This window comes from Odocoileus virginianus, chromosome 7 (assembly GCF_023699985.2).
Source record: "Odocoileus virginianus isolate 20LAN1187 ecotype Illinois chromosome 7, Ovbor_1.2, whole genome shotgun sequence".
Taxonomy (NCBI): Eukaryota; Metazoa; Chordata; class Mammalia; order Artiodactyla; family Cervidae; genus Odocoileus; species Odocoileus virginianus.
In genome coordinates this window covers 7,275,037-7,299,572 of record NC_069680.1, presented here as the reverse complement: position 1 = coordinate 7,299,572, position 24,536 = coordinate 7,275,037, and the positions used below count along the sequence as shown (strand labels likewise).

At 53.5% G+C, this 24,536-nt stretch overlaps 1 protein-coding gene and 1 long non-coding RNA gene across 7 annotated transcripts in view; both read left to right on the top strand.

The window, feature by feature from the left end:
• Window positions 1-24,536, top strand: part of SH3PXD2A (SH3 and PX domains 2A) — a 247,748-nt gene that overhangs the window by 159,180 nt on the left and 64,032 nt on the right. For 3 of the 6 annotated variants that reach the window (XM_070470106.1, XM_070470104.1, XM_070470110.1), the window contains 2 exons: window positions 4,329-4,357; window positions 24,312-24,356. In XM_070470106.1, the coding sequence (XP_070326207.1) occupies window positions 4,329-4,357; window positions 24,312-24,356 (74 nt within the window). Of the gene's footprint in view, window positions 1-4,187; window positions 4,358-24,311; window positions 24,357-24,536 lie in introns of those variants that run through there. The other 3 variants (XM_070470105.1, XM_070470107.1, XM_070470108.1) reach the window with 2 other exon arrangements.
• LOC139035964 (uncharacterized) lies at window positions 12,341-13,553 on the top strand. Its single transcript, XR_011488618.1, has 2 exons — window positions 12,341-13,189; window positions 13,417-13,553. It is a non-coding gene; the product is annotated as an uncharacterized lncRNA (long non-coding RNA).

Here is a 24,536-nt window from a genome sequence, read left to right as displayed (position 1 = left end):
GATGACCCTGTTGAATGCTCAGGTTGAGAATCGCTGAAGGGGCCTGGCACAGAGTGGCCTCAAGCAGCCATGAACTGTGTCCCTCTCCCACTCCTGAGCCTCGACATGCTCCCGTCACATGGTAATGACCTGCCTGTCTCCCCTTGGGGGCTGTTGACAAGCTCAAAGAGAATCATGGGCAGTGCAGCTGCACAAACAGAGTGGAGACGATGCAATGACCATCACTGCAAGGAAGCCACGCCCCCCCCCATCTGGTCTGCTGGCCGCCCGGGGATGGGCAGTGGGCCACTGTGGTCCCCGGGCCAGAGGCTTCTCCTGCAGGACCAGCGGGGAGGTGGTGGGGCAGGGGAGGGGAGCTGATCCTGGCCCTCCATTCTCTGCCTTTCCTCAGGCCCTACTCGGCAATAAGGCTTGAGAAACAAAGTCTCTCCTTGGGAGATGCAAGTCAGCTGGGCTGGATGTAGCTGCCATATAACACTCTCCTCCTCCTCCCTGGGAATTTGCCTCATGGCAGAGCTTCAGTGGTCACAGCCAGGCACTTCTACACAGTGTCTCCCCATCTCCATTCTGCCCGACCTTGGCTCTGGCCTTCCTGGACTGACAGGCCAGGGACAGGGGCAAATGGGAACTCTCCCACCTGCCTTTTGAAGACAACAGATTCGGCAGGTTCCTTGTTATCCCCCATCCATGATGCAGTTTCATGGGGGGCAGGGGAGCTCATAAACCACAGCCTTTCCTCAGCTTGGATGACCCTGGGCAGCGGCCTAACCTCATCTGTAAGATGTGGATGATAGAACCTCCTTAGTGTGGACGTGAGGATTGAAAGAGGCTTGGAATACTGAGGAGGTTCTCAAACAAGAGGGCTGGTGGGAAGGAGGGAGGGGATGGTATCAGAAATGGAGGTTCCTGGGCCTCAACCCCAGCATTCCTACTCACAAGCTTCTATGGGAAACCTAGGAGCCTAGGAAGCAGGGGTCCCTTCATCCTAGGCTGTGGAGGCAAAGCACCTTGAAGCTTAACAAATGCCCTCAAAACCCAGGTCACCTCCTAGACTCCCAGGATTGGAGTCTTGGGGAGTCCATGAGGGTGACTCCCTTCCCAGTGAACCTGATGTCCTTTCCTCCAGGAGACCCCATCTTTCCAGCCGGCAGACCTAGCTGCCAGCTCACTTCGACTGAAGCTGGGCAATTGGCATTTTCTTTGATCCCCAGGGAAATGAGCATTTCCCCTGGTCTCCACATAGATCACCATCCAGCCCTACCTGAGCATTTAATAGACCTGTCTTAGAGGTTCCCCTGAGGACTGGTGGATGCAAGGATGCAGTTCAGTTCAGTTCAGGCGCTCAGTCATGTCCGACTCTTTGCGACCCCATGGACTGCAGCATGCCAGGCCTCCCTGTCCATCACCAACTCCCGGAGTTAACCCAAACTCATGTCCATTGAGTCGGTGATGCCATCCAACCATCTCATCCTCTGTTGTCCCCTTCTCCTCCCACCTTCAATCTTTCCCAGCATCAGGGTCTTTTCAAATGAGTCAGTTCCTCACATCATTTGGCCAAAGTGTTGGAGTTTCAACTTCAACATCAGTCCTTCCAATAAACACCCAGGATTGATCTTTAGGAGGGACTGGTTGACTCTCCTTGCAGTCCAAGGGACTCTCAAGAGTCTTCTCTAATACCACAGTTCAAAAGCATCAATTCTTCAGCACTCAGTTTTCTTTACAGTCCAATTCTCACATCCATACATGACTACTGGAAAAACCATAGCCTTGACTAGACGGACCTTTGTTGGCAAAGTAATGTCTCTGCTTTTTAATATGCTGTCTAGGTTGGTTATAACTTTCCTTCCAAGGAGTAACTGTCTTTTAATTTCATGGCTGCAATTACCATCTGCAGTGATTTTGGAGCCCAAAAAATAAAGTCAGCCACTGTTTTCACTGTTTCCCCATCTATTTGCCATGAAGTGATGGGACTGGATGCCATGATCGTAGTTTTCTGAATGTTGAGCTTTAAGCCAACTTTTTCACTCTCCTGTTTCACTTTTATTGAGAGGCTCTTTAGTTCTTCTCACTTTCTGCCATAAGGGTGGTGTCATCTGCATATCTGAGGTTATTGATATTTCTCCCGAGAATCTTGATTCCAGCTTTTACTTCATTGAGCCCAGCGTTTCTCATGATGTACTCTGCATATAAGTTAGATAATCAGGGTGGCAATATACAGCCTTGACATACTCCTTTTCCTATTGGGAACCAGTCTGTTCCATGTCCAGTTCTAACTGTTGCTTCCTGACCTGCATACAGATTTCTCAAGAGGCAGGTCAGGTGGTCTGGTATTCTCATCTCTTGAAGAATTTCCCACAGTTTGTTGTGATCCACACAGTTGAAGGCTTTGGCATAGTCAATAAAGCAGAAGTAGGTGTTTTTCTGTAACTCTCTTGCTTTTTTGATGATCCAGGGGATATTGGCAATTTGATCTCTGGTTCCTCTGCCTTTTCTAAAACCAGCTTGAACATCTGGAAGTTCACGGTTCACGTGTTGTTGAAGCCTGGCTTGGAGAATTTTGAGCATTACTTTACTAGTGTGTGAGATGAGTGCAATTGTGCGGTAGTTTGAACATTCTTTGGCATTGCCTTTCTTTGGGATTGGAATGAAAACTTACCTTTTCCAGTCCTGTGGCTATTGCTGAGTTTTCCAAATTTGCAGTCATATTGAGTGCAGCACTGTCACAGCATCATCTTTTAGGATTTGAAATAGCTCAGCTGGAATTCCATCACCTCCACTAGCTTTGTTCATAGTGATGCTTCCTAAAGCCCACTTGACTTCACATTCCAGGATGTCTGGCTCTAGGTGAGTGATCACACCATCGTGATCATCTGGGTCATGAAGATCTTTTTTTGTACAGTTCTTCTGTGTATTTTTGCCACCTCTTCTTAATATCTTCTGCTTCTGTTAGGTCCATACCATTTCTGTCCTTTATTGAGCCCATCTTTGCATGAAATGTTCCCTTGTTATCTCTCATTTTCTTGAAGAGATCTCTAGTCTTTCCCATTCTATTGTTTTTCTCTATTTCTTAGCACTGATCACTGAGGAAGGCTTTCTTATCTCTCCTTGCTATTCTTTGGAACTCTGCATTCAAATGGGTATGTCTTTCCTTTTCTCCTTTGTTTTTCCACTTCTTTTCACAACTATTTGTTAGGCCTCTTTGGAGAGCCATTTTGCTTTTTTGCAAGGGTGCAGGGAGGGGCCAAATGCAGTGGGCGCAGGACTGGGAGGGAGCCTGTGGCTGAGTCTGGGTTAACTCCTTGCTGGAGGGCAGAGCAGGCTCCAGGCTGGAGCAGACCAGGCCAGGTAACGCTGTTAACAGACTTCCCAGGTGACACAGTGGTAAAGAATCCGCCTGCCTATGCAGGAGACTCAGGTTCGATCCCTGGGTCAGGAAGATCGGCTGGAGTAGGAAATGGCAACCTGCTTCAGTATTCTTGCCTGGTAAATTCCATGAACAGAGGAGCCTGGCAGGCTACAGTCTGTTACATACCTCCGGTCCCCCAGCAGTTATTTCTAGCGACAGGATTTGAACCCAGTGCTCACTGGAAGTTTAGCCACCATACCTGGCAGTATGCTCTGCCTACCCCCCTATTGAATCCCCCGGCTCCCAGCCTGAGCCTTGCTGGTCAGCATTAAGCCTACAGTCCCTGTTCATCCATCACCACTGCCTGGCCAAGGGGTGCAGTTGGAGGGACAAGGCACAGTGTGACCTCAGGGACCCATGGGTCTAGGATGGGGGCGGACTTCCATCAAAGGGTCACACAAATCTATAATTACAGGGCCTGCAGGGGAGGATGTCAGGCAAGACAGGTGAAGGAGGTAACATTTCGATCGTGACTTTAAAGGCTGAGTGGGCAAAGCTGAGTGGGAGGGGAAGTTTGCAGGGGTGGGGAGCGGGCTCCCGGTACGCTGCAGGGCCTGGGTTCTAGCGACCACTCCCCGGGGCCTCAGTTTCCCTGTTAACGAAGTGCTTGGGAACCTGCCTCGTCCTCCCCCATCGGCGTTCGGGGGAAGGTGCCAGGGAAGGGGCTCAAGTGGCCCTCCGAGCCGGGGCGGAGCGGGGCGGGGCGGGCCGGGGCGGGCCGATCGCGCCCGGAGCGGAGGGCGGGCAGGCGGGGGCCCGGAGGGCGGGCGCGGCGCGCAGTGCGTGCGGCTGCGGAGCGCGCGGCTCGCCGGCCGCGGGAATCACATGAGCAGCGGCCCGTGAGTGCCCGGCAGCCGCAGCGCAGCAGCCTCACGGCCCGCACGACCCTAACCATGTCTGTGTGCTGTTGCTTCTTTTTCAGAGACTACGGCAGTTCCAAGAGGAAATCAGGTAAGGCAGCCTCCGGTCGTTCTTCCCTCCAACCTTCCCTCCCGCTTCGTGCACGCGCCGCTCTGACCCTGCGGGGGACTTTGTGGGGGCTTGTCCTCGCCCGCCTGCCCCGTGGTCCTGCTCGCTTTCTGTTGCCCCCATCCCCAGCTCCTGCCCCCTAAGACGTCTGGTACTCGCATCCCCTCCTCCCTCCTCCCTCCCGTCCCTCGGGTTCTCCCCGGTGCTGATGAAAGTGGGTGCATGGAGAGTGGGGGGCCTAAGCCCCCTAGATCCGCGCAACGTGTGCAGCCGGATCCTCCCCCTGGGGCTGCGGGGCCGACTGCTGGGCACTGCTGGGATTTCTCCCTGGGTCCTTACCGCGGTGCGGCAGGCAGCCACGGAAGGGTTAATAGAGATGCTGGATTTTCCCGGTGAGAAGGTGAGATCCAGGAGCAGGGCGGGGGTAGGGCGGGGGGCCCGGATCTTGCCGAGTGACTGTGAGTTTCTAACGCCTGAGGAGCTGCCTTGCCCCTTCTTCCCGGACTGTGAGCGCCTGGTCCACGCTGCGGGGGTGGGGGCTCTGCGCGGTGGCCCTCGGAGACTGGGTAGTAGGGCTCTGACCTGCCCCGGCGTTGGCCCGGCAGGTGCCAGGGCTCACCCGGAGTTTGCGAAGCTGGTGGAGACAAGGAGCGGCGGGGCAAGTCCTTGGATGCTGGACGCTGGACGCTGGGCGCTGTCCGCTGGGCTCAGGATTCTCGCGGGGGTGGGGGTGGGGGGAGGAACTGGGCAAATGCCTGCACGTGGGCGGGGTGCAGTTATTTGGGGGAGGGTGGTCCCTTGTATTTAGGGATGAGTGTGTACTGGGAGTTGCCGGGTAGTGAAGGGATTGGAACGATCTGTGTTATTCCTACTTATGGGGGTGGTGAGTTGTGGGGGTGGACAGCCCGGGGGGAGGCGGGTTCTGGCCCTTGGGGGTGTGGGACGTGTGGAAGAACACGTGGCTCACATTAGCGGCTCACCTTGTGGGCAGGTGCTTTGAACCCTGGATCAGTAGAGGAATATGCCTGCGTGTGAAAGATGGGCTGTGAATTGGGGTAGCTGTGATTGCATGGTGTGTTTCTGAGTGTGGGTTCCTATGTTTTGTGTGTATCAGTGTTTGCTTATATGTTCACTGGGATGAGAAAAGGTGTGTCCTGGTTTATATATAGGGGGCATGAGTGTGGGGGGGTTGTGCGTGTTCACGTGGGGTTTCGCAGCTGTGTGCTCTTGAGGATGTGTTTCCTTGTTTAGGTGTGTGTGCCAGTGTGTTGGGATGTATCCATTTGTGGGTTGGCATGGGTGCTGTGTCCAGCTGTGGGATGAGGCACATGCCCACACATACCTGTCACCTGGGCAGGGGTGTTTCAGGTGTGCACACTGCCGTATGACAGGGCATCTCCTCTGTGAACAGGAGGCTGAGGCCGCCTCAGCAACTTGAACTGCAGCATCTTCTCAGCGGCCACTTGTAGCCAGAGCCCTAGGTGGGGGAACTGGGAACGGGGGAGTGGGGGGGGGCGAACCGGGAGAGGCGCTAGTGGTAAGGAACCCGCCTCCCAACGCAGGAGACTTAAGAAACACTGGTTCGATCCCTAAGTTAGGATGCTCCCCTGGAGGAGGCTTGGTCAGCCATTCCCGTATTCACGCCTGGAGAATCCCATGCACAGAGAAGGCTGGAAAGCTAATGGTCCATAGGGGTCTCCCAGAGTCGGACATGACTGCAGTGACTTAGCACACAGGCACACCCCCTCCTCCCCAAGAAACTTGCCCTGAACCTCAGAGGTGCAGTGACTGGTTGAGCCTGGGCTGAGATTCTGGCACCAGTTTCGTGACCTCTCTGCCTCAGTTTCCTCACTCCTTGAAAAAACAGGGATAATGATGCTCTCTGTCTCACATGTAGAAGATTCAAGAAGTTAATGCAGAAAAGTCCCTCATACACAATAACTGCTGTAGAATCATGATTTTTATTGTCATCATCATCACTTTCTGAAGCCCTGGGACCCCAGGTGAGTCCCTTCTCTACTCTCAGCCTCAGTTTCCTCCCCCATAGAGTCATGGACTGGACCAGATAATCTCCCAGGTGCCCTGCCCTCAATCTCTGAGCCTCAGATTCTGTGCTGCTTCCTAAGCAAGGCAGGGCCCCACCCAGGGAAAGCTTCCCCGGTTTCTCTGCCTCCCACTCTCAGGCCAGGAAAAGGATGGATGGAGAAATTTAATTTATGCTGCTGTGCTTATGATAATGGCCACTTACTGTCATGGTTAAAAGAGTCAGCTCTGCAGTCAGACGGCAGGAGTTTAGAGTCTGGCTGTTCAGACCTTGGGCAGTCCTCCTACCCGCTCTCTGCCTATCTTCTCTTCTGTAAACTAGGGATACTATTCTTACCCACCTTGTAGAGTTAATTTTCTGTGTCAACTTGACTGGGCTACAGTGCCCAGATATTTTGTCAAGCATTATTCTGGATGTTTCTGTGAAGGTGTTTTTTGAATGAGATTAACTTTTAAATCAGTGGACCTTGAGTAAAGCAGATTACCGTCCCTAATGTGGGTTGGCCTCATCCGATCAGTCAAAGGCCTTAAGGAAAGACTGACTTCCCCCAAGCAAGAAGGAATCTGCCAGCACCTTTGGACTTGAACTGCAGCTCTTCCTTGAGTCTCCGGCCTATACGCCTATCCCCAGCAGATTGTGGGCTCATCAAAGCCCCATAGTCACATGAGCCAATTCCTCTCTCTCTTCTTTCTCTGTCTCTCTCTCTATCAATATTCTGTTCTGTTTATCTGGAGAATCCTGACTAATACACACCTCATGGTTATAATGAAAATTACATAAACTTCTATATTTATTTATTCAGCTGCACTAGGACTTGGTTGCAGCATATGGGATCTAGTTCTCTGACCAGGGATTGAACCCAGGTTCCCTGCTTTGGTAGCATGGAGTCTTAGCCACTGGACCCCCAGGGAAGTCCCACATAAACTTCTATATGTAAGTCTGCCTAGAACACTGCCTGCACCCTGGACAGTTCTCCTGAAGTGCTAGCTACTATTATTATTTAGTGAGCATCTACTATGTACTGGAGGACTTCCCTGGTGGCTCAGATGGTAAAGCATCTACCTACATTGCAGGAGAACCAGGTTCGATCCCTGGGTCAGGCAGATCCTCTGGTGAAGGAAATGGCAACCCACTCCAGTACTCTTGCCTGGAAAATCCCATGGACGGAGGAGTGTGGTACGCTACAGTCCATGGGGTCACAAAGAGTCGGGAACGACTGAGCAACTTCACTTTCACTATGTACTGGCAACTTTATATATCTATTTCTTCATTTCCTACTCAGAGCCACATTGCATGGTGGCTCATGGGATTCCCATTTCACAAATGAGAAGCTAAGTCTCCAAGGGTGGCTGCCTGGAGTCTGTGGCAAAGTGGGCGTCTGAGTTCATGTTTGGGGTTTCACTCTGCTCTGTGATGAAGCTCACGAAGCTTCCCAGGGTGACTCCAGTCAGGGATGTTTGTGTAGAGAACACGAATGCTTGTCGCTGGCCACCTCTTGTCACGCTGTAGTCCCCAAACCCCAGCTCATCCTTGGAGGATCTCTGGAGGGATTTCCTATGGAGCGCAGAGCTAGGACTACAAGGCAGACCTGGGGAGGGTGGCTTGAACAGGAAGAAAGTGCTCAGACAGATGGCAGCCTCACAGAGGAGCCAGGACTGGCGACTTTGATACCCAGAAGACAGTGTAGCTTCAAATTTATCTCTGCTCCTTCCCTCCATGGAACTTGCTCCTTCTCACATCTTCCTGCTCCCACCACCCACCCTGTTGCTTAAGCCCAGCACCAAGAAGTCATCCCTGACCCCTCCCTTCCTCTCACCTGCCCACCTGACCTCCAGAACCACCCCCTTCTCCCACCTCCACCATCACACCTGTTAGAAGCCCCCTTTTCCCTCAGAGGACCTCAGCTTCCTCCTCAACCTGTCTGCTCCCACCCTCGCCCCTCCACACTGTTCTCCATGCCACAGAGTGAACTCCTCCAAATATGGGTCAAATAACGTGCCTTTCTGCTTAAATTTCAAGGATTTCCCACCCACCCAGAAAAACCCTTGATCCCGGCTTTCAGAGCCGTGTGTGCTCTGGCCCCTGTTTACCGTCCCACCCCGGGCTCTACCCTCGCCCCTGCCCCCCTTCCCCACCCCAGCAGTCTGCTCACTGCTGACTGTACCCATCACCTTCCATTCCTGAAATGCAGCAGGCTCACTCTCTTCACACGGTCTTTGCACTTGCTGTTCCCCCTGGCCTTAATGCTGTTCCCTGTTCTCGCACATGGCTACCTCCTTAAGATTTCTGCTCAGAGAAGCTGCCCCATGCTCCATTATCTAGCTGCCCCCCCACCCTCAGACCACCCTGCTTCTTCCCTGCATGTCACTGACCGCACTCTAGTTACCTTGTGGGTTTTCTTGTGTTATCTGTGTCCCACCACCTTGAAAGCAGAGCCCTTGCCGCAGAGCCTGCACAGGTAGCAGGAACCCCCCGTGCTGGTTGAATGGCGGCACCATTCAAGAAGAAGGCCTGGGTGCATAAATGACACTGCAGGTCAGGAAGGAGAGTCGCTGCGGCCTCAAGTCAGGGATATTGTCTGGAAAGAGGAGGAGTTTGGGTGATTAGCGGCGGAGAGCCGGGGCTTTGCCAAGTCAAGACACAGTACTTGCACACAGGTGGGGGAGCAGGACCCAGCGCAACTTGTTTGGAGACCAGCTACTGCAGCTGCCCTTATTGAGCACCAGCTGTATGCTGGTAAAATGTTGAGGTGACCGAAATGTGCCTTTCTGACCTCGAGGGGTTTGCAGTCCACTCTGGGTGATGAACTGTGCAGAAACAATGTACTGTTGGACAGGGAAGCAAGGAAGTGGCGTGGTCACCAGAGGAAGAGCCATCCAGGCCAAGGGCACAACCAGTGCAGAGGCCCAGAGGTGGGAGCATGGTGGTCTGCCCGCTCAAGGCGCGGCTGGGAGGTCTGTGGCTGGAGGGGAGTAGAGGGGAGGTGAAGGTGTTAGGGGCGAGAGCAGAGATGTGGTGGGGGTGGGGCAGCAGCTCAGACCACGTCAGACCTCTTAAGGGTTTCGGCCTTCACGGTGAGAGAGCTGAAGAGCCACTGAGGGGTTCTGAGGAGAGGGGACATGATCTGCCTTAGCTCTCGGAATGGTTTTTTGTGGCCAGTGAGTAGAGATGGTCAGGGGAGGAGACCAGCGATGAGGGGGCAAGGACGGTGATGGAGGACGATGTGGGCCTTGGGGGGTAGCTTATGCCAGGTTCCCTGGGCTCCCATTCACAGCCCCATGACCTTGGGCAGATCTCTTCACCAGAGCTCCACGCCCTTACCTCTTCGTTGTGTTGGCTGGATTCAACTGGAGAAGCCAAACCCATAGGAGCTACTGTATATATTACATTTCATGCAAGGAACTGGATTATGCAATTGTGGGCCAGTCAGGCAAGTCCGAAACCCAAGAGCAGGCTGGGGATTCAGTCCACAGGTGAAATTTCTTCTGCAATAACACCTCAGCTCTGCCCATTAAAGCATTTCGGCTGAGGGACCCAGGGCCCCTCAGAGTATCAAGTGTAACGTCAGTGAAAGCCAGCTAATGTTGAACCTGATCACCCCTGCATAATACCTCCCGAGCCATTCCTGGATGAGTGTGTGGTTGGATAACTGGGGATCATAGCCTAGCCCGAGTGATGGGCACGCCCTTGAAAATGGAGTAGTGGCCACCTGCAGGAACGTGCAGAAGGTTCAAGGGCGTGATGCAGTTAGAGGGCTTTGTGCCGTGCCCAGCAGTAGGATGGGCCAGTCGGTGATTGGCCTCCCCCAGGTGAGCACTGCTGCAGGAGCCCCTCATCCTCCAAACCCCCCACCCAGCCACCCATAGCAGGGCATTCTCTTCAGACCTACAAAGATGGGCTGGGGCCCACACTCTTCTGGTAAGTTGCATGGCTCCAGTTCCGGTGGCTAGGAAGTTCCACCAGGGGGCGCAGGCGTCCACAGATCCTCTGGGATCATCCTGGCCCTGGGTTTGTGTCTGAGGCTGCATCCCACCCAGGAGTCCTGTGATGAGCTGCTGCTCATTTAAATGCAAATGAGGTTGCTCAAGTGTGTTGCAAGTTTGTTCTTTTAGGTCAGTGTTGATGCTCCTCGTGAGATCCTGTTTACTTTATGCTTTTCCTCGGAAACTTGGCAAGCTCAGCCAGCTTCCATTTTAGTACCATACAGGTTGCATCATTGGATGGAGTTCATGAGATCAGTATTACTGTAGTCTGACAACAGAGAAGCGTGTCGCCTGGAGTTCCGAGTTCCTGTTTTGGCGTCAGACAGGGTCTGAGCTCCTGCTCTGCCATGTGTTTGCTCTGTGACTGGCAAGCTGCTTGACCTCTGACCTCATGCCTCCATATGGAAAACGGGGGTAAAAATAGTGCCTGCCTCTATGAATGGTAAGGATTGAATTAGCAGGGGGTGGCACATAGCATGCTCCCAATGATAGCAGCTGCCATTGTTGTTCTTTTAATTATTGATAGGTTCAGAAAGGAAGGGGGTTTGAGAGTTAAAAAAGACCTGACTTGAAGCATAATTTTCATTTTATGAGCCGAGGGCCTGGCCTCACAGGAGACCGAACCTAGTCTCAGAATATTCTGTAGAGTTAAGACACGCTCTGGAGCCGGAATACCTAGTTTTGTGTCCCAGCTCTGCCAGCCAAGTCCTTAACTTCCCTGTGCCTTGGTTTGCTCATCTATGAAATGGGTATAATGGCCACTTCAGCAGGTGGCCTGAGGCTTGAATAGGAGTTAATACATGGGAAGAGTCTGGTGCAGGAGACACCAAGGGTTAAGCCATTTCTGAGTAGGAGGCAGCTCCTAAACAGGAGGGACTACTGACTTTGGCATTTACCTCCTGCAGGAGAGACTCCTTTCAGAGTGGGAAGGCTGTGTGCGCACCATCTCATAGTTGCTAGCCAGCCTTCCGATAGCCTGGGTGGTCTTATCCCCCTTTTATAGACCAGGAGAGGTAGGTCCAGGTCACCAAGGTCACCTGACCAGGTGGACAGGATTCAAATCTCGTTCTTCCGATTCGAGCCTCTTTCCACTGAAGTCTGTTCCTTCCTGAGACCCGAGGGATCCACAGAGAGTAAGACTGGGCTCCGGAGACCTCTGGCAGGAGTTCCACAGACCGGGAGAGGGCCTGCCCCAAGAGAGCACCCCCCTACCCCGCGGTGTCTATAGAGGGGGTCCACTGGGCACAAGGAATTCTTCATGAGGTAAAGGGTCCCTTTGCAGGCTGTGGCTAGTATCCCTTCATTTCTCTTTGTATGAATTTGGTCTTTAATAAGGTGTATTTGGCTTCAAACCTGTAGGTTCTGTAGGTTCTGACTACTATAAAAAGGTAGTCTGCCCTCCTTTGACAGAGGAAATGACTGAGAGGGGCTGCTGCCTTCCCAAGGGGAGGGGCAGACAGAACCTGGCTTCCTGCTCATGGCACTCCCACCAAATCCTGCAATGAGGCAGGGGTGTGAGGAGGGCCAGGATGAAGCAGAGAAAGCAGGTCTGTAAAGCCTCTGGTGCCTCTGGGACGAATGCACCCCCCACCCCACCCCAGAACGCAGAGTAGGGCCAGCCCCTCTCGGACCCCGGGCCGCCCTGCTTACCAGCCGCAGAGGGAGAGGGGCAGATGGCAGCAGCCTTCAGTCCTCCCCTGGAGGCTTCCATTTCTTTTAAGTGATTACTGGTTCCTGGCCTCATGGAGGTCACAGCTCAACTGAGAAAGCAGGATGTGCTCAGGGATTCATTGATGAATGAGGGCCATGATGGGTTGTGATGCACGAGAGTCAAACAGAAGGGGCTGGGGGAGGAGGGGGTACCAGCCAAGAGGGGAGGGGCTGGGGATGTTTGCTGGAGGATGGAAGGGGTAGGCATGAGCAGAGAGGCGGGCAGACACTCCTGATAGAAGGGCTGGGTCTGAGCAAGGACTCTGAGTCTGGGATGTGTTTGAGGGAAGAAGAGGTTGTCTAGCCTGGCAGACATGAAGGGCTAGGAAGAGGGGGAGGGCAGGAGATACGTCTGGAAAGGAAACCTGGGAGAGTGTATCAGCAAGCCTTTTCCAAAGCTTTCTTTTCTGCCCAAGCCATCCATCCTCAGGGAGAAAGGCCCAGGCTGCTTGGAGAACACGGCCAAGACATTCCTGGCACCCTCCGATGGCCTGTTCCAAGAGTGAACGTGTCTCGTGAAGGCATTGCCTTCTGGCGCATCTCGCCCGGGCTGGTGTTTTTAAATAATTTTTATTTGTGTGGCTCTGGGTCCCCAGCCTCATGTCACCCCTGGAGTTCAAAGCCAACTAATTGGTAATGAAGGAGGCCGATTGGTTTGGCAGTTCCACCACCAGCCTATGTGGCAGTAATGTGTGTGTGTCTGGCCACAGGCAGTGTGGTCCCACTGCCCTACTGGCCTGGACACTCGGAGCAGGGGTGGGGGAGGGGAGGGCTCCCCGAATCCTGGGAGTACACATCTCACACCTGGGAAGTGAGGCAACTAGCAGGTAGGTAGCCTTGATCCCCTCCGTCCTGCTTGCTTGGCTTCTATCTGCCCCTCAGTCCTGTCAGCTGACCTGTCCTGCTGGAGTGATGGGAAGATGGCCTGGAAGGGGACAGAATGTGCTAAGGCCCAGGGGTGTGCTGAGAGTCCTGAGCCCGCTTGTTGAAGCACAGATTCCTAGACCCAGATCTACCAAATGAGCAGCTCTGGGTATGGCACCCAGAAACACCAGCCAGCTTTGATGGGCTCCCCAGGTATACCCTGAGATCAAGGCTGGGCTCAGTTTGGGATGGATCATCCATATGGGTTGATGGCCATATTCAGGGCAGGCAGAGAGTGAGGGGGCAGAAGGCTTGGACCCCCAGGTGGACTCTGAATAAATGGGGCTGCTCCTGGAGGGTGCGATTTGGTCATGTCCCCGGGGTGAGGGGTGGGGGCAGTTAAGAGGACAGTTTTGTTACCACAAGGTTTTCTTCTTCAGGGGAAGAGACGCCTGCATTGTGGTCCAGCAAATCCCCACTTGGGCATTTTGGTTTATAAACATGTGACAAAAGAGGCAACATTTCCAGTAACGACAAAGCCAATGGAAAAACAAAGATTCGGGGGAAATGTGCGTTACTTATTGTGTTAGCACCTTTTTCTGATCTGAACTTTACTTTGTTTAGAAACAGAAATGTAGCGTGTGTAGCTCAGTTGGCTCGTGACATTTTTATAATTGGTCAGTTCTGAAATGTGGCGGCAAAGAAAAATTTTCCAGCGTTTCAGCAAAACTTAGACTTTTGCGAGGAAAAAAAGTGTTTTTCCCCAACTCTTTCTGCTTTGCCCCCTGGATCTTGTCATCAACACATGTGACCCAAGCAGCTGGTAAGAAGATGGATTTTGTTAACATTAGAACTGAATTCTTGTATCAGGAAAACTGAGCCATGTCAAAAATTCGCTTCACTTCCCCATGCTCGTCCTCGTCAAGATGCTTCCTCCTGGCGTTGCATTTGGCTAGTGGATACAGTGGTGTAGGAAAAGCCCCCCACAGGTGTCTGCCTTTTCTGTTATCCAGGGTCTCCCCCTTGGCCCTGGGCCACCTTAGGCTCCCTGAGTGTTGGATCAATGTGTCAGGGTTGGGTACATAACTGTTCCCGGAGGAGGGTGAGGTCCTTGCAAAGTTGTGATGACAGCTAGTGACAAGAAGCCAAATTAAGACTGTCTCTGTTGGCATCAGCTCCCCTGGGGAGACCTTGCAAACAGGGCAGATTTTAACATCCCTTATCCCGGATCTGTCCGGGTCAGGCAGTTTCTCCTTGTCTGCCTCCTGGTCCGCATGGCCTGGCCACACACCATCCCTGCCTGGAGCCCAGTGGCTCTGAGAGCCCTGTCAGTTCCTCACTTGCATTTGGTCACAGGGTTCTGAGTAAGAGGGCCCCTTCCTCAACTTCTTCAGTGACCTCGGTTGCCCTCTCTGCTCTAAGCCCAGGGCTCCGCTGACACTCATGGCAGCTCTCCCAGAGGTGGGGGTGGCGGAACCCTCAAGGGCTAGCTAGATTGATAAGAAGTGAGTTTCCCAATGGATGCTGGTATCAGACTCCCTAGGATTAGGTGTTCATGCCAGACCTAGAGCTGATTCCCTGGCACTGGCCGTGGCTGTCGTGTAGATTTGGTCCAGTGAACATCTCAGTATCCCCTCTGTGCCAGGCCCTGTGGTCCAAACCCAGGGATATTGAGGTGGGCATCCTGAGGTCTGTGTCCCGGTTGGGTCAGGGAGGTGGGAAAGTAAACAGCAGTTATGGTGTGATGTCCAAGTGCTACAGTGGGGGGTGGGGTGATGGTGGGAGCCTCCCCTGGAGAGGCATAGATCTGCTTGGGGGTGGGGTGCTGAGTGAGGCCTTCCACCCCTGGTTCCCTGAGGTTTTCAATGAGTCATCCCGGAGGAGAGGGGAGAGCAGCCTGCAAAGGCATCTGGGCAGGCTCAGCATTGGCTGTGTGAGCATGCCACGTCCTCTCCACTGGATTGGGGCATGTCCTCCGTGTCCCCCGATACCTTCTGGGTGGTGCTGTTTCAGAGATACCACTGTAGGTGGTCACTCATTCACTAAAGCTGTTGAAGCTTAAAAAGTTCTGATTTATAAAATAATATACGTGCCTGAGTTGGAGAGAACTTGCCCCAAAGATCAAAGGCCCCTCTGACCTGTTAGGAGAATCTGGCTTCCAGTGGACTCCTAGAGGCCACATGCCCTGTTTCCATATGATTCCAGGGCCACGACCCACCCAGCCAAGTGCCCAGCACTAGGAAGGGCTCATTAAATCCCTGACTGACTGACAGGTCTCTGTTGGGGAGGGAATCTTCATCTACTGGGTCTCCCTTGCAGTTGATAGTTGACCAGGGTTGACAGGGACAAAGAAATAGCAGCCCTTTCAAGTCACAGGTGAAGACCAGGGGGACCCTGAGAAGTGGCTCCACCTTCCCACACTCTCTGAGCACCAGTCTCCTCCCTGGCTTTCCCCATGAGTCCCAGAGCTGTGGTGCCAAAGAGTTAACTTCATGCTCCCCCAGAGAGCTTGCACACTCCTGACCCTCCCCTGTCCTCCAGGCCCTCCCAGCTGCGGCCTCCTGGGCATAGCTCAATCACGTGAGAGCCAGATGTGGGGATTTCCCAAACTGTGTGTGTGTGTGTGTGTGTGTGTGTGTGTGTGTGTGTGTGTATGAGAAAGAGTAAGCATGCATGCATTCGCGTGCACACACATAGCCTTCTCTGTTTACGTGGCATCTGAGAGCTCGGGGGATTGGTCCAGACCCACGCAGAGCAGGAGTGGGATGGGGGTGAGGAGAGGCCTAAGGCTGCAGGCACACACCCTGGGAGGCTGTGCTGAGCTCTGCTGAGCCCTGCTCCCACCAGACATCATAGATAAGCCAGTTGTTTTTGCTCAGACTCCCATTTCCTGCAACATCCATCTTGCCATAGACCATATTGCTCATGGATAATTTTTTAAAATCTCTTTGAAGGGCTTTACAGCAGATGCTGGAAGCCTGCAGCTTCCAGGGATGTTCTGCCGGGCTTGGGGGGCCTGCCCGTGAGTTACCTTGTCCGGCACCAACTAGGCTTAGGGTCTCTCCCAGCCTGAGGATGCCTGTATGTGTCTCTGGCCACCCCAGCCAAAACCTAGGCTAGAGGGAGTGCAGGGCCCTGGGCGCCAAAAAGGCCCTGGAGCAGCGGGGTGAGCGAGACCTCAGTTTCCCCACAAAACCTTGGGGACTGAGGGCATTGAGTAGGTGTCCTTCCATCAGCCTCTGGGGACTTCCTGTGAACCGCCAGCTGTGTTCAGTGTGCTGTGAGGACGCCGAGAGGGTTAAGACCCCAAAGAAACTTCAGCTCTGGTTGGAGAGACTCGTAACAAATTTTGAAGAATCACCTGCTCTTCAGATGCTTGATAGGACTCCCGCATTATCCAGACATTCTGGAGCCAGTTGACAGAGTCAGTGAACCACACGGAGACCCTGCCCAGGGCAAGATGAGGGCGGCCTGCAAACCTTGAAAAGGGGGTCATCCTCAACTCCACAGGTGAACTCAGCTCCCAGCCCCTTCTCTCTCATCCCACCCCAGCCTCCCCTAACAGTGTCCAGCCAGATGTCACTGTGAGCCCTGCTCCAGAGGTGGGGTCCAGCAGATGCAAGGCCTCCAGGTCTCAGCCCCGCTGCACCATCCCCACCCCCACCCAAGAATCCCCTTCCGGGGCCCTGCCTGCGGTGTCCGGCTCTAGCCTGTTCAATGGTCGGGTCTGGGCAGCCTGGGACTATAATGATACACTTGAGTGGCAGCCTCAGTGGTGCCAGGCAGGTGGCTGAGGGAGCCAAATAGGCTCCCCCAAAGCTCCATGACCCCTGAAGCAGTCAGGAACGCCTGGGAGAGTATATTTGATAGTAAATATCTATGCCCCATCCCTGAGGCTGGAGAGTCAGTGGGCCACAGCCAGGAGCCTCCAGTGTGCACATGGCAAATACTCATTAGATAGTTGGCAGTGGATTCACTGATAATCCGATGGCAGAAGTCCAGTCTGGAGAAAAGAAGGCATTGCATTTGTGTGTGTGTGTGTGGCCCTGAGATGGGGTTGTCCGTCCTGGGTCCCTTGCTGTCTATGCCATCTTTCCAGGCTTTTGTGAAGACTGAGCCAGTTGGACTGCTGGGCAGGGGCCTGGAGACCCAGCAGCCGCTCACTTCATCTCTGGCCCTCTGTTTCTGCTGCTGCTACTGCCTCATTCTCACCGGCTTTGGCCGGGGGAGCCGGTGGGTGGGAGAACTGGAGAGGGGATATCCTAGGAAGTGGGGGAGGACCACCAGGGCAGGCCACCCCAGGGAGTGGGGGGTGGCTGGGGTCCGGGAACTCGGAACACTGTTGAGCTTGTGTCTTCCCTGCACACCAGTGCCTTGGCGTGGGGAGAGGTGAGGGCCAGAGAGCTGAGGGGGAGGCCATCACCCCAAGGGGCGGCCGTGGGGTCAGGCAGCAGCTGTGGGAGACCTCCCCACACAGCGCCTCTCTGTCCGCCCACAGCGCAGCTCATGACCACAGCACCTGTCTTGAACCGGGAAGCTGAGGGTCTTCAGAGCAGGGTGGAAGGAGGAGGCAGGGGGCTGCCTGACAGCCCCCCTGGGCAGCTGCAGTGCTCCCGGGCGGCAGCCTTGGCCTCTCTGCCCACACCCACTTGGGCTAGGCTCTCTCTGCTGGCCCCAACCTTGGCCTCTGTGTGGGTGTCCTTGGACTTAGTCCCCAAGGGGCTCTGGAATGGCTCCAGCACCCCCCCCTCCCCATTCCCCACCTGAGCTGGGAGACTGACTGTTCCCTGACCGCCTGGCTCGGTGGCCAGCGGGTTAGTAGTGCATTCCTGCCCCAGGCTGGGCTGCCCCCACATAGACTCTGGATTCTGGGAAAGGCAAGTCCCGGGGAAGGAGGCAGGCCCCTTCCTACTGAGAGCAAAATGAGAGGGATGTGGCTGTGTTTACCAAGGGAAGCCCAACAGAAATAAATGAGCCTCACTTGGCCAATGGCCATGGTGGGGGGTGGGGAGGAACGAGAGAATGAGGTCCCCCATTTTTAGACCCCTGTGTTCCCCATTCCTGCCAACTTGCATAGGCTCCAGTCCGACCCATCACTTCCTTGCTGTGGGGGCCTTGGGAAAAACCTTAACTTTCTTGAGCCTCACTTTCTGTGTCTGTGAAGTACAGATTGTGAAGTACAGGATTAAACTAGATAGTGCCTGTCAAATGGTCAGCCTGTTACCTAGCATGCATGTTAAAGAAGTGGGAAGTAATATGCTTGTTCTAGCCTCAGCCCTGCCACTCATTGCTGTGTGATTTTAGGCACTCTTCTCCTCTCTGGTCCTAACTCCCTTCATGCTTCTTCCAGCCTTGTTTGTTTACTTCAGAATTCTTTGGCTCAGAACCCTCAGACCTTGGGCAGGACCAGCTACATAATTTATGGGGCCTCTTGTTCGTAAATTATTAAACATCTCAAACTGGGGAGAGACGAGTTTTAAACCAAGCACAGGGCAGGTCACACGTCATACTGCCCTGAAGCCAGCCCAGCCTCAGAGGTTGCGAGCATCAGAGGCACAGCCAAAGGGCTGGGCGTCCCTGTAGCAGCACTGATCCCTTACCCCTCCAGTCCAAGGGTATGATCTTTTCATACCATTAAGCACTAATGACGAGCTGGAGGCTGCTGCTCACCCTGGAACAAACTGCAGAAAGGTACCCCTGTGTAGGCAGCAGCTCACACACCTTACACAAAACCGTCCCCAACTTGTACCTTTGTGACTTTGGACTGGAAGTCATGTTTGAGCTATTACTTGTTCTTTGTCTTGGCCATCTTAATTCATGCCATGCTTTTTCCGGATGCCATTCATGCCACTTACACTGTCGTGCCTGTTTCCGCTGCTCTGAGCATGATGACCTATTTCAGGCCCCATATATCATGTAGGTCAAGCTGCTATTTCTTTGTGAAGCCCGTTATCCCTGGAGGGCTCTGGTAAACATTTGAGTTACTTCATGACTACGACAGGACACTGCCTGCAACAGGGATATATGGTCTCCTAGTGAAAAAGTAGTTCCTTCTCCTTCTATTAAATTACAGGGCTGGTATGGCTCAGAGAGTAAAGAGTCTGCCTGCAATAGAGGAGATACAGGGACCCGGGTTCAATGCCTGGGTCAGGAAGATCCCCTGGAGGAGGAACTGGCAACCCGCTCCAGTATTCTTGCCTGGGAAACCCCATGGACAGAGGAGCCTGGCGGGCTACAATCCTAAGGGTCACAAAGAGTCAGACCTGACTGAGTGACTCAGGACAATTAGCTGATGGCCTGAAAGCAGTGGCTGAGTTCCCTGGTGGCCTAGTCAAAAAGGGAAAGAAGCACGTGGCGTCTGTAGGAAACTTTAGAAATCTAGCCCTATGGATAGTTCCCTTGTATGAAAGCAGAGGAAAGACTCAAATACTACAGATATTTAGAAATCCATTCAGGGTTGCAGTGAGGTAAGAACAATAGAATTCCCAAAGAGAGAGCTCTTGAGTGTTCAAGTACGCTAAGATACTGAAAAATGGAAGGACAGAGAGAAGACAGTGGAGTACTCGCTCCTGGCAGGGGTCCAGCTCCTCCTCCCGTCCCAGGAGCCCAGGGCGGAGGCCATGTAAGCCGATAAGGCGGGTGACCCTGCCCTGGTCCCCCTGAACCCTTGGTCTGCTTTCATTCTCCAAGGAGTTTATACTGTTGGCTGTTCTGTCTCTCCCACCTGGGCTCACAGCCCACTCTGGATTTATTAGTTTGGATGGGTGGAACATGCTCTACACCAGGGGAGAATTCCTGGAAGCATGGTTGGAGACTAGATTTGGTTAAATTGAACCCAAATCTCCCTGCTCTGGAGTTACTCAACTTTAAAAGAAACCTGATTACAAACCAATAGGAGTCCCTCTCCTAACTGAAGTCTACCCAGGTGTTTATAATGTAGTCCGTGGGCATATATATGTGTTTGAGGGGAACATCCTTAAAGTCGGGGGCCCCTGTGGTATTGTTCTTTGAACTTCTCATAACCACCTGGACTTGACCCAAGTCAGGTTCAGCACCTAAGTGTCAGGACTTGGCTGACCCCTGATTTCCTCTGGGCCTGGATTCTTGCTGCCAGTAAGCCAGGAGGAATGACTGTAGCAGGAACCCCACCTCCTGTGGGGTGACCTCAGGAGGGACCCTGTCTCCATGTTTCCTGTCTCCCAGGCACACACTGCTTTCATCACCTGCTTTGTCCCTGTCACCCACTCCCCTTCGGTATCCAGAGGCCTAATTCCTCCTGCTCCAAAACCTTCTTAAAGCAACCCTGGAAAAAAAAGTTGAAGTAGATATTTTTATCACCATTTCACAGAAGGAAAGGGGACTTGGAGATTTGCTAAATGCCCAGAATCAGTGAGCTAAAGTGGCAGAGAAAGCGCAAGAACCAAGATTTTTTAAAAAATTCTTGCTCCAGTTCCTCTTTGTCTTATGTGCCTCCTGAACTGTTGGCCTACTTCATTTGAGTTTCATATATTGAGCATGTGTTCAAGTGGTTTTCCCAGGAAAGGCAGTCTGGTTCTCTGGAAAGATTTGTTTCAGCTGTGGTGCACTTGTGTTATGGAGACTAGCAGGTTTCTACTGGAAGAGCTTAGAACATGAAACCAGTATCTTGGAGATCGGTGGGCCCCAAATGCCTGATTTTACAGATTAGCTCAGAGAAGTCAGGCCACTTGCCCAAGGTCACACAGCCAGCTGTGCAGATTCCCAGTTACATGCCCCGTGCTTTCCACCAGGCCCCGTGACTCTGCTCTTAGGGCCCTTGGTCTGTCACCAGAGATGGGGGTAGAGACAGCAGGGAGGACAGGAAGCAGTTGGTTCGTGTCACTCGCAGCTGCTCATCTGGCTGCGCCTGCCTCTTGCTCCTTCACCCTGTCCCTTCATCTCGCCATTTTCCCAGCCTTGAGCCAGCAGCCATGTCTGCCTCCTGGCTGGGGGGCCAGGGTTTGTGAGCCAGGGGCCTCTCCTCCTCTGTTCATTGTAATGAGGTGGGAAGTGGGGGCGTCCTTCCCGCCCTGGGAGAGGGCTTGCTCTGGTGGGCTGGAGAGAAGGCACTGCAAAGGCGGGTGGGATTTGGGGTGGGAGCCGCAGAACTGGATTAATTCTGTGGATCTCGGGGACTGGGAAATAAATCACGTTTTTAAAAGACTTGTTTTTTTTTTTAAAGACAGGCTCGTTTCTGGTCCGCTTCCCATTTTCCTTTGGAAAGAGGAAAGGCCTGCTTATTGAGGGGGGAGGGGGATGGGCATGAGCTCGGGTTGTTCCACGTTTAGGCGTGGGGGCTCTGTTTCCAGAGGCCGAGGGACCTCTTCCTGTCCACTGGTCCTGGCCTGCCCAGATGCCCATGCTCCAGAGGCCTGGAAGGGCATCGGACCCTTCAAGATGACGATTGAAAAAAGATCAACCAAGCGGCAAAGGCCTTGTGAGTATTTAGTCCACAGCAGCACCCACTTCTGTCTCCTAGGGGTTTGGAACAGCTCCCCTTCTCTGACAACCTCATCTCCTAGCCTAGGGGTTGGCAAATCACTGCCCACAGGCCAAGCCCAGCTCACCATGTGGTTTAGTAAATAAAGCTTTATTGGCACATGGCTCACTCATTCCTCTACAGATTGTAACATCAGAGGTGAGTCATCTCAACAGAGACCACGTGGCCCACAAAGCCTCAAATACTGACTTTCTGGCCCTTTGCAGAAAGTCTGTCGACCACCTGTTTTAGCAGATCACGTCTTCCTGGGTTCACCAGGCTCAGGCCAAATGATTTCCCTCAGCTCACTGACAGACATTAGCACTTCCCAAACATTTCCTTCTGAAGAACCCGAAGGAAATTGCACAGAGTAGTGAAGCCAGCAGAGATGGAGAGAGGTGTGGGCAACCTGTTAGCTGGCTCCCCCAGGGCTGAGTGAGGCTGGATGGTGCTGGGAAGGGTCTGGAACTAGGCTTGCCCCAGGGGGTGAGGGTAGCCTTACTGGGTGGCAGCCCACTGGGCCTTATCTGAGGCACAGCGGCAAGAAGTCACAGCCCAGCAAGATCTGGCTCCAGACAATGAAGCCCCACGTTCTGAACTCGGACCCACTCAGCTACAGCAGTTGAAAGCCTCGAGCCTTGGAGTGTATCTGTCTTGTCATGGCCCTACCAGAGTGTGAAACCTGGGCCAGCCGGGTTCCTGCTATCCCAGGAAGCTTCTGACTGCTAAGCCCAGTAAGAGACTCTGGCCGCAGGATGCTTGTCTGTGGGTATAGTCCCCCAGCATCCGTTCCCCCCAGTTCCAGCTGACCCAGGCTCTTTGGTAGGCAACTCTGGGTGCCAGCATCTTGTTGGTGCATCTAGTATCTTATTGCCATCTGGTTCTCATTCTCATAGCTCCAGGAGTCTGACTTTCCTGCTCCCCCAAAGCTAACTGAACCAAGCTCATGGGATATGCCCAGGGAAGAGGTTCAGAAAGGTTAAGTAACTCTATCAAAGGGGCAGAGCCTAGATTTAAATTCAGACAGACTCCAGAGACCACCCCAGTAGAGTCCCACTTTGTTGGTTTTACAGTGAGCTCTGGAAGGGCCAGGCTCCCAGGTCTACATGGGGAGCCCACCTACAATTGGAAGGTGGCTTATTGAGCAAGGGAAAGTCAGGGGCTTTGAATGGTGAATAGCTACAAACTGAAGCCTGAACCTGTTTCCCCACAAGAGATGGAAACTGTACTAGCTGTGTGACCTTGGGCCAAGTTACTTAACCTCTCTGGTTCATTTTCTTCATTTTCACAATAGAGGGAATTCCTTATTGTTGTAGGTTTAGTGTGAAAAATAGATGAGTTACTATATGTAAAGTGCTCAGCACAATGCCTGGTGTACAGTCAGTGCTGTATCCGTGTCACTGCTGCAATGACTATTACTACCATCTGTCAGGTTGCTCTCCTGGCTGGCGCTGGGCAAGCAGTCCAAGGCTTTGCCTCTCAGACTTGCATCTCCACATTTCCTTCCCACTGCAGCCACTGCATCCAATGCTATTCTTGCTTGGAAGCAGTGAGCAGTTCAACAGAGGACACACCAGCTGGGGTGTCCCAGACTTGGTTCCATTTCTGCTCTACTACTGTGGCCTCATTGGAACTTAGGCCAGTTCCTTCCCCTGTCTGAGCTCAGATTCCACCCGTGTAAAATGAGGCCTACCCAGCTCAAGGACTCTCAGGTGTAAACAAGCCACTGTACCCTATAGGTAAACTGTCAGCTTTATGCGCTGACCCTCTGATAGTCTAGAAATGTTCACACCATTGATTAGGCTAGGAGCTTTTTGTCTCATAATGTTACTATTTCACATCTCATGATCTTAAGTTATTTTAGATGCTTTGATTTTGTTCCTCTTGGTAAGAGGATGACTTTTAACCTCATCTGACAGATGAGGAAACTGAGGCCCAGATCCCACATGACTGTCTGAGCCTGGACAAGAGCCCTCATTTTTTCTGGTCTCTAAAGGTCCCCATTCTTCTGGGTTGGAGTTGGGGGGTGGGGCAGTTGGGACTTTTTAAAATGAAGCTTCCTTCCATTCTGCCAGGCCTGTCTTCTAAAGTGAAAGAAAATGAAGTCACTCAGTCTTGCCTGACTCTTTTCGGCCCCATGGACTGTAGTCCACCAGGCTCCTCTGTCCATAGAATTCTCCAGGCAAGCATACTGGAGTGGGTTGCCATTTCCTACTCCAAGGGATCTTCCTGGCCCAGGGATTGAACCCAGGTCTCCTGCATTGCAGGCAAATTCTTTGCCATCTAAGCCACCAGGGCTTGGGCAAGGGCTGGATAAGACATGGAGGCCCAAGTGGTGCAGTGCCCAGAGGCTGGAGGCTGGAGGCTGGCTTTGGTCTCTCCAGCCCTGGTGGCTAAAGCTCCAGGCCCAGCCTGCTGAGCCTGCTGGCCTGGTGAGGATCCCTGGAGCCACCAGGCCCTGTGGGGCCAGCCACCCACGTGGCCAGAGAGGAAGGTCCAGGCTGCCTTCTCCAGGGCAGTGATAACCCACGGGCCCTATTCCAGGCCGGGATTGTGGAGGATTCTCTGTGCTCCAGAGGATTCCTGCGTTTTGCAGACACCTCATTATCCCCGTCCTGGCCGGCAGCGTCCCAGCGCCTCTGTAATCACTCCGGCCCACGCCCAGCAGCCGTCCCAGGGCCAGGAAATCACTCCCCTCCCCTCCCCCGCCTTCCGCCGCCGGCCCAATGCGGCGCCTGCAGCCACTCGCCTGTGGACCTCCTGCCTGCCTAACGGTTGTCTCTCCTCCTCTGATTCTCTCCTTTCCTGCTGCTGCTTGCTCTCGGGGGGACTCGGAAGTGTGGCTCTCCGGCTGGGCTGAGTCTCCCAAGAAGGACGTGACAGGTACCGCCTGGTGTACATGTGAGCGCATGCATGTGAACATGTGTGTCCCCGCGTGTGGGCGTGGGAGCCGGTGCCCACCGGCCACGTTCTGCCTGCTTCCCTGTGATGTGTAGCAGCTCTTTGTCAGCATGTTGGCGTCTCCTCAGCCCGCTCTTGTCCTTTCTGCTGGCCTTCCCCTCT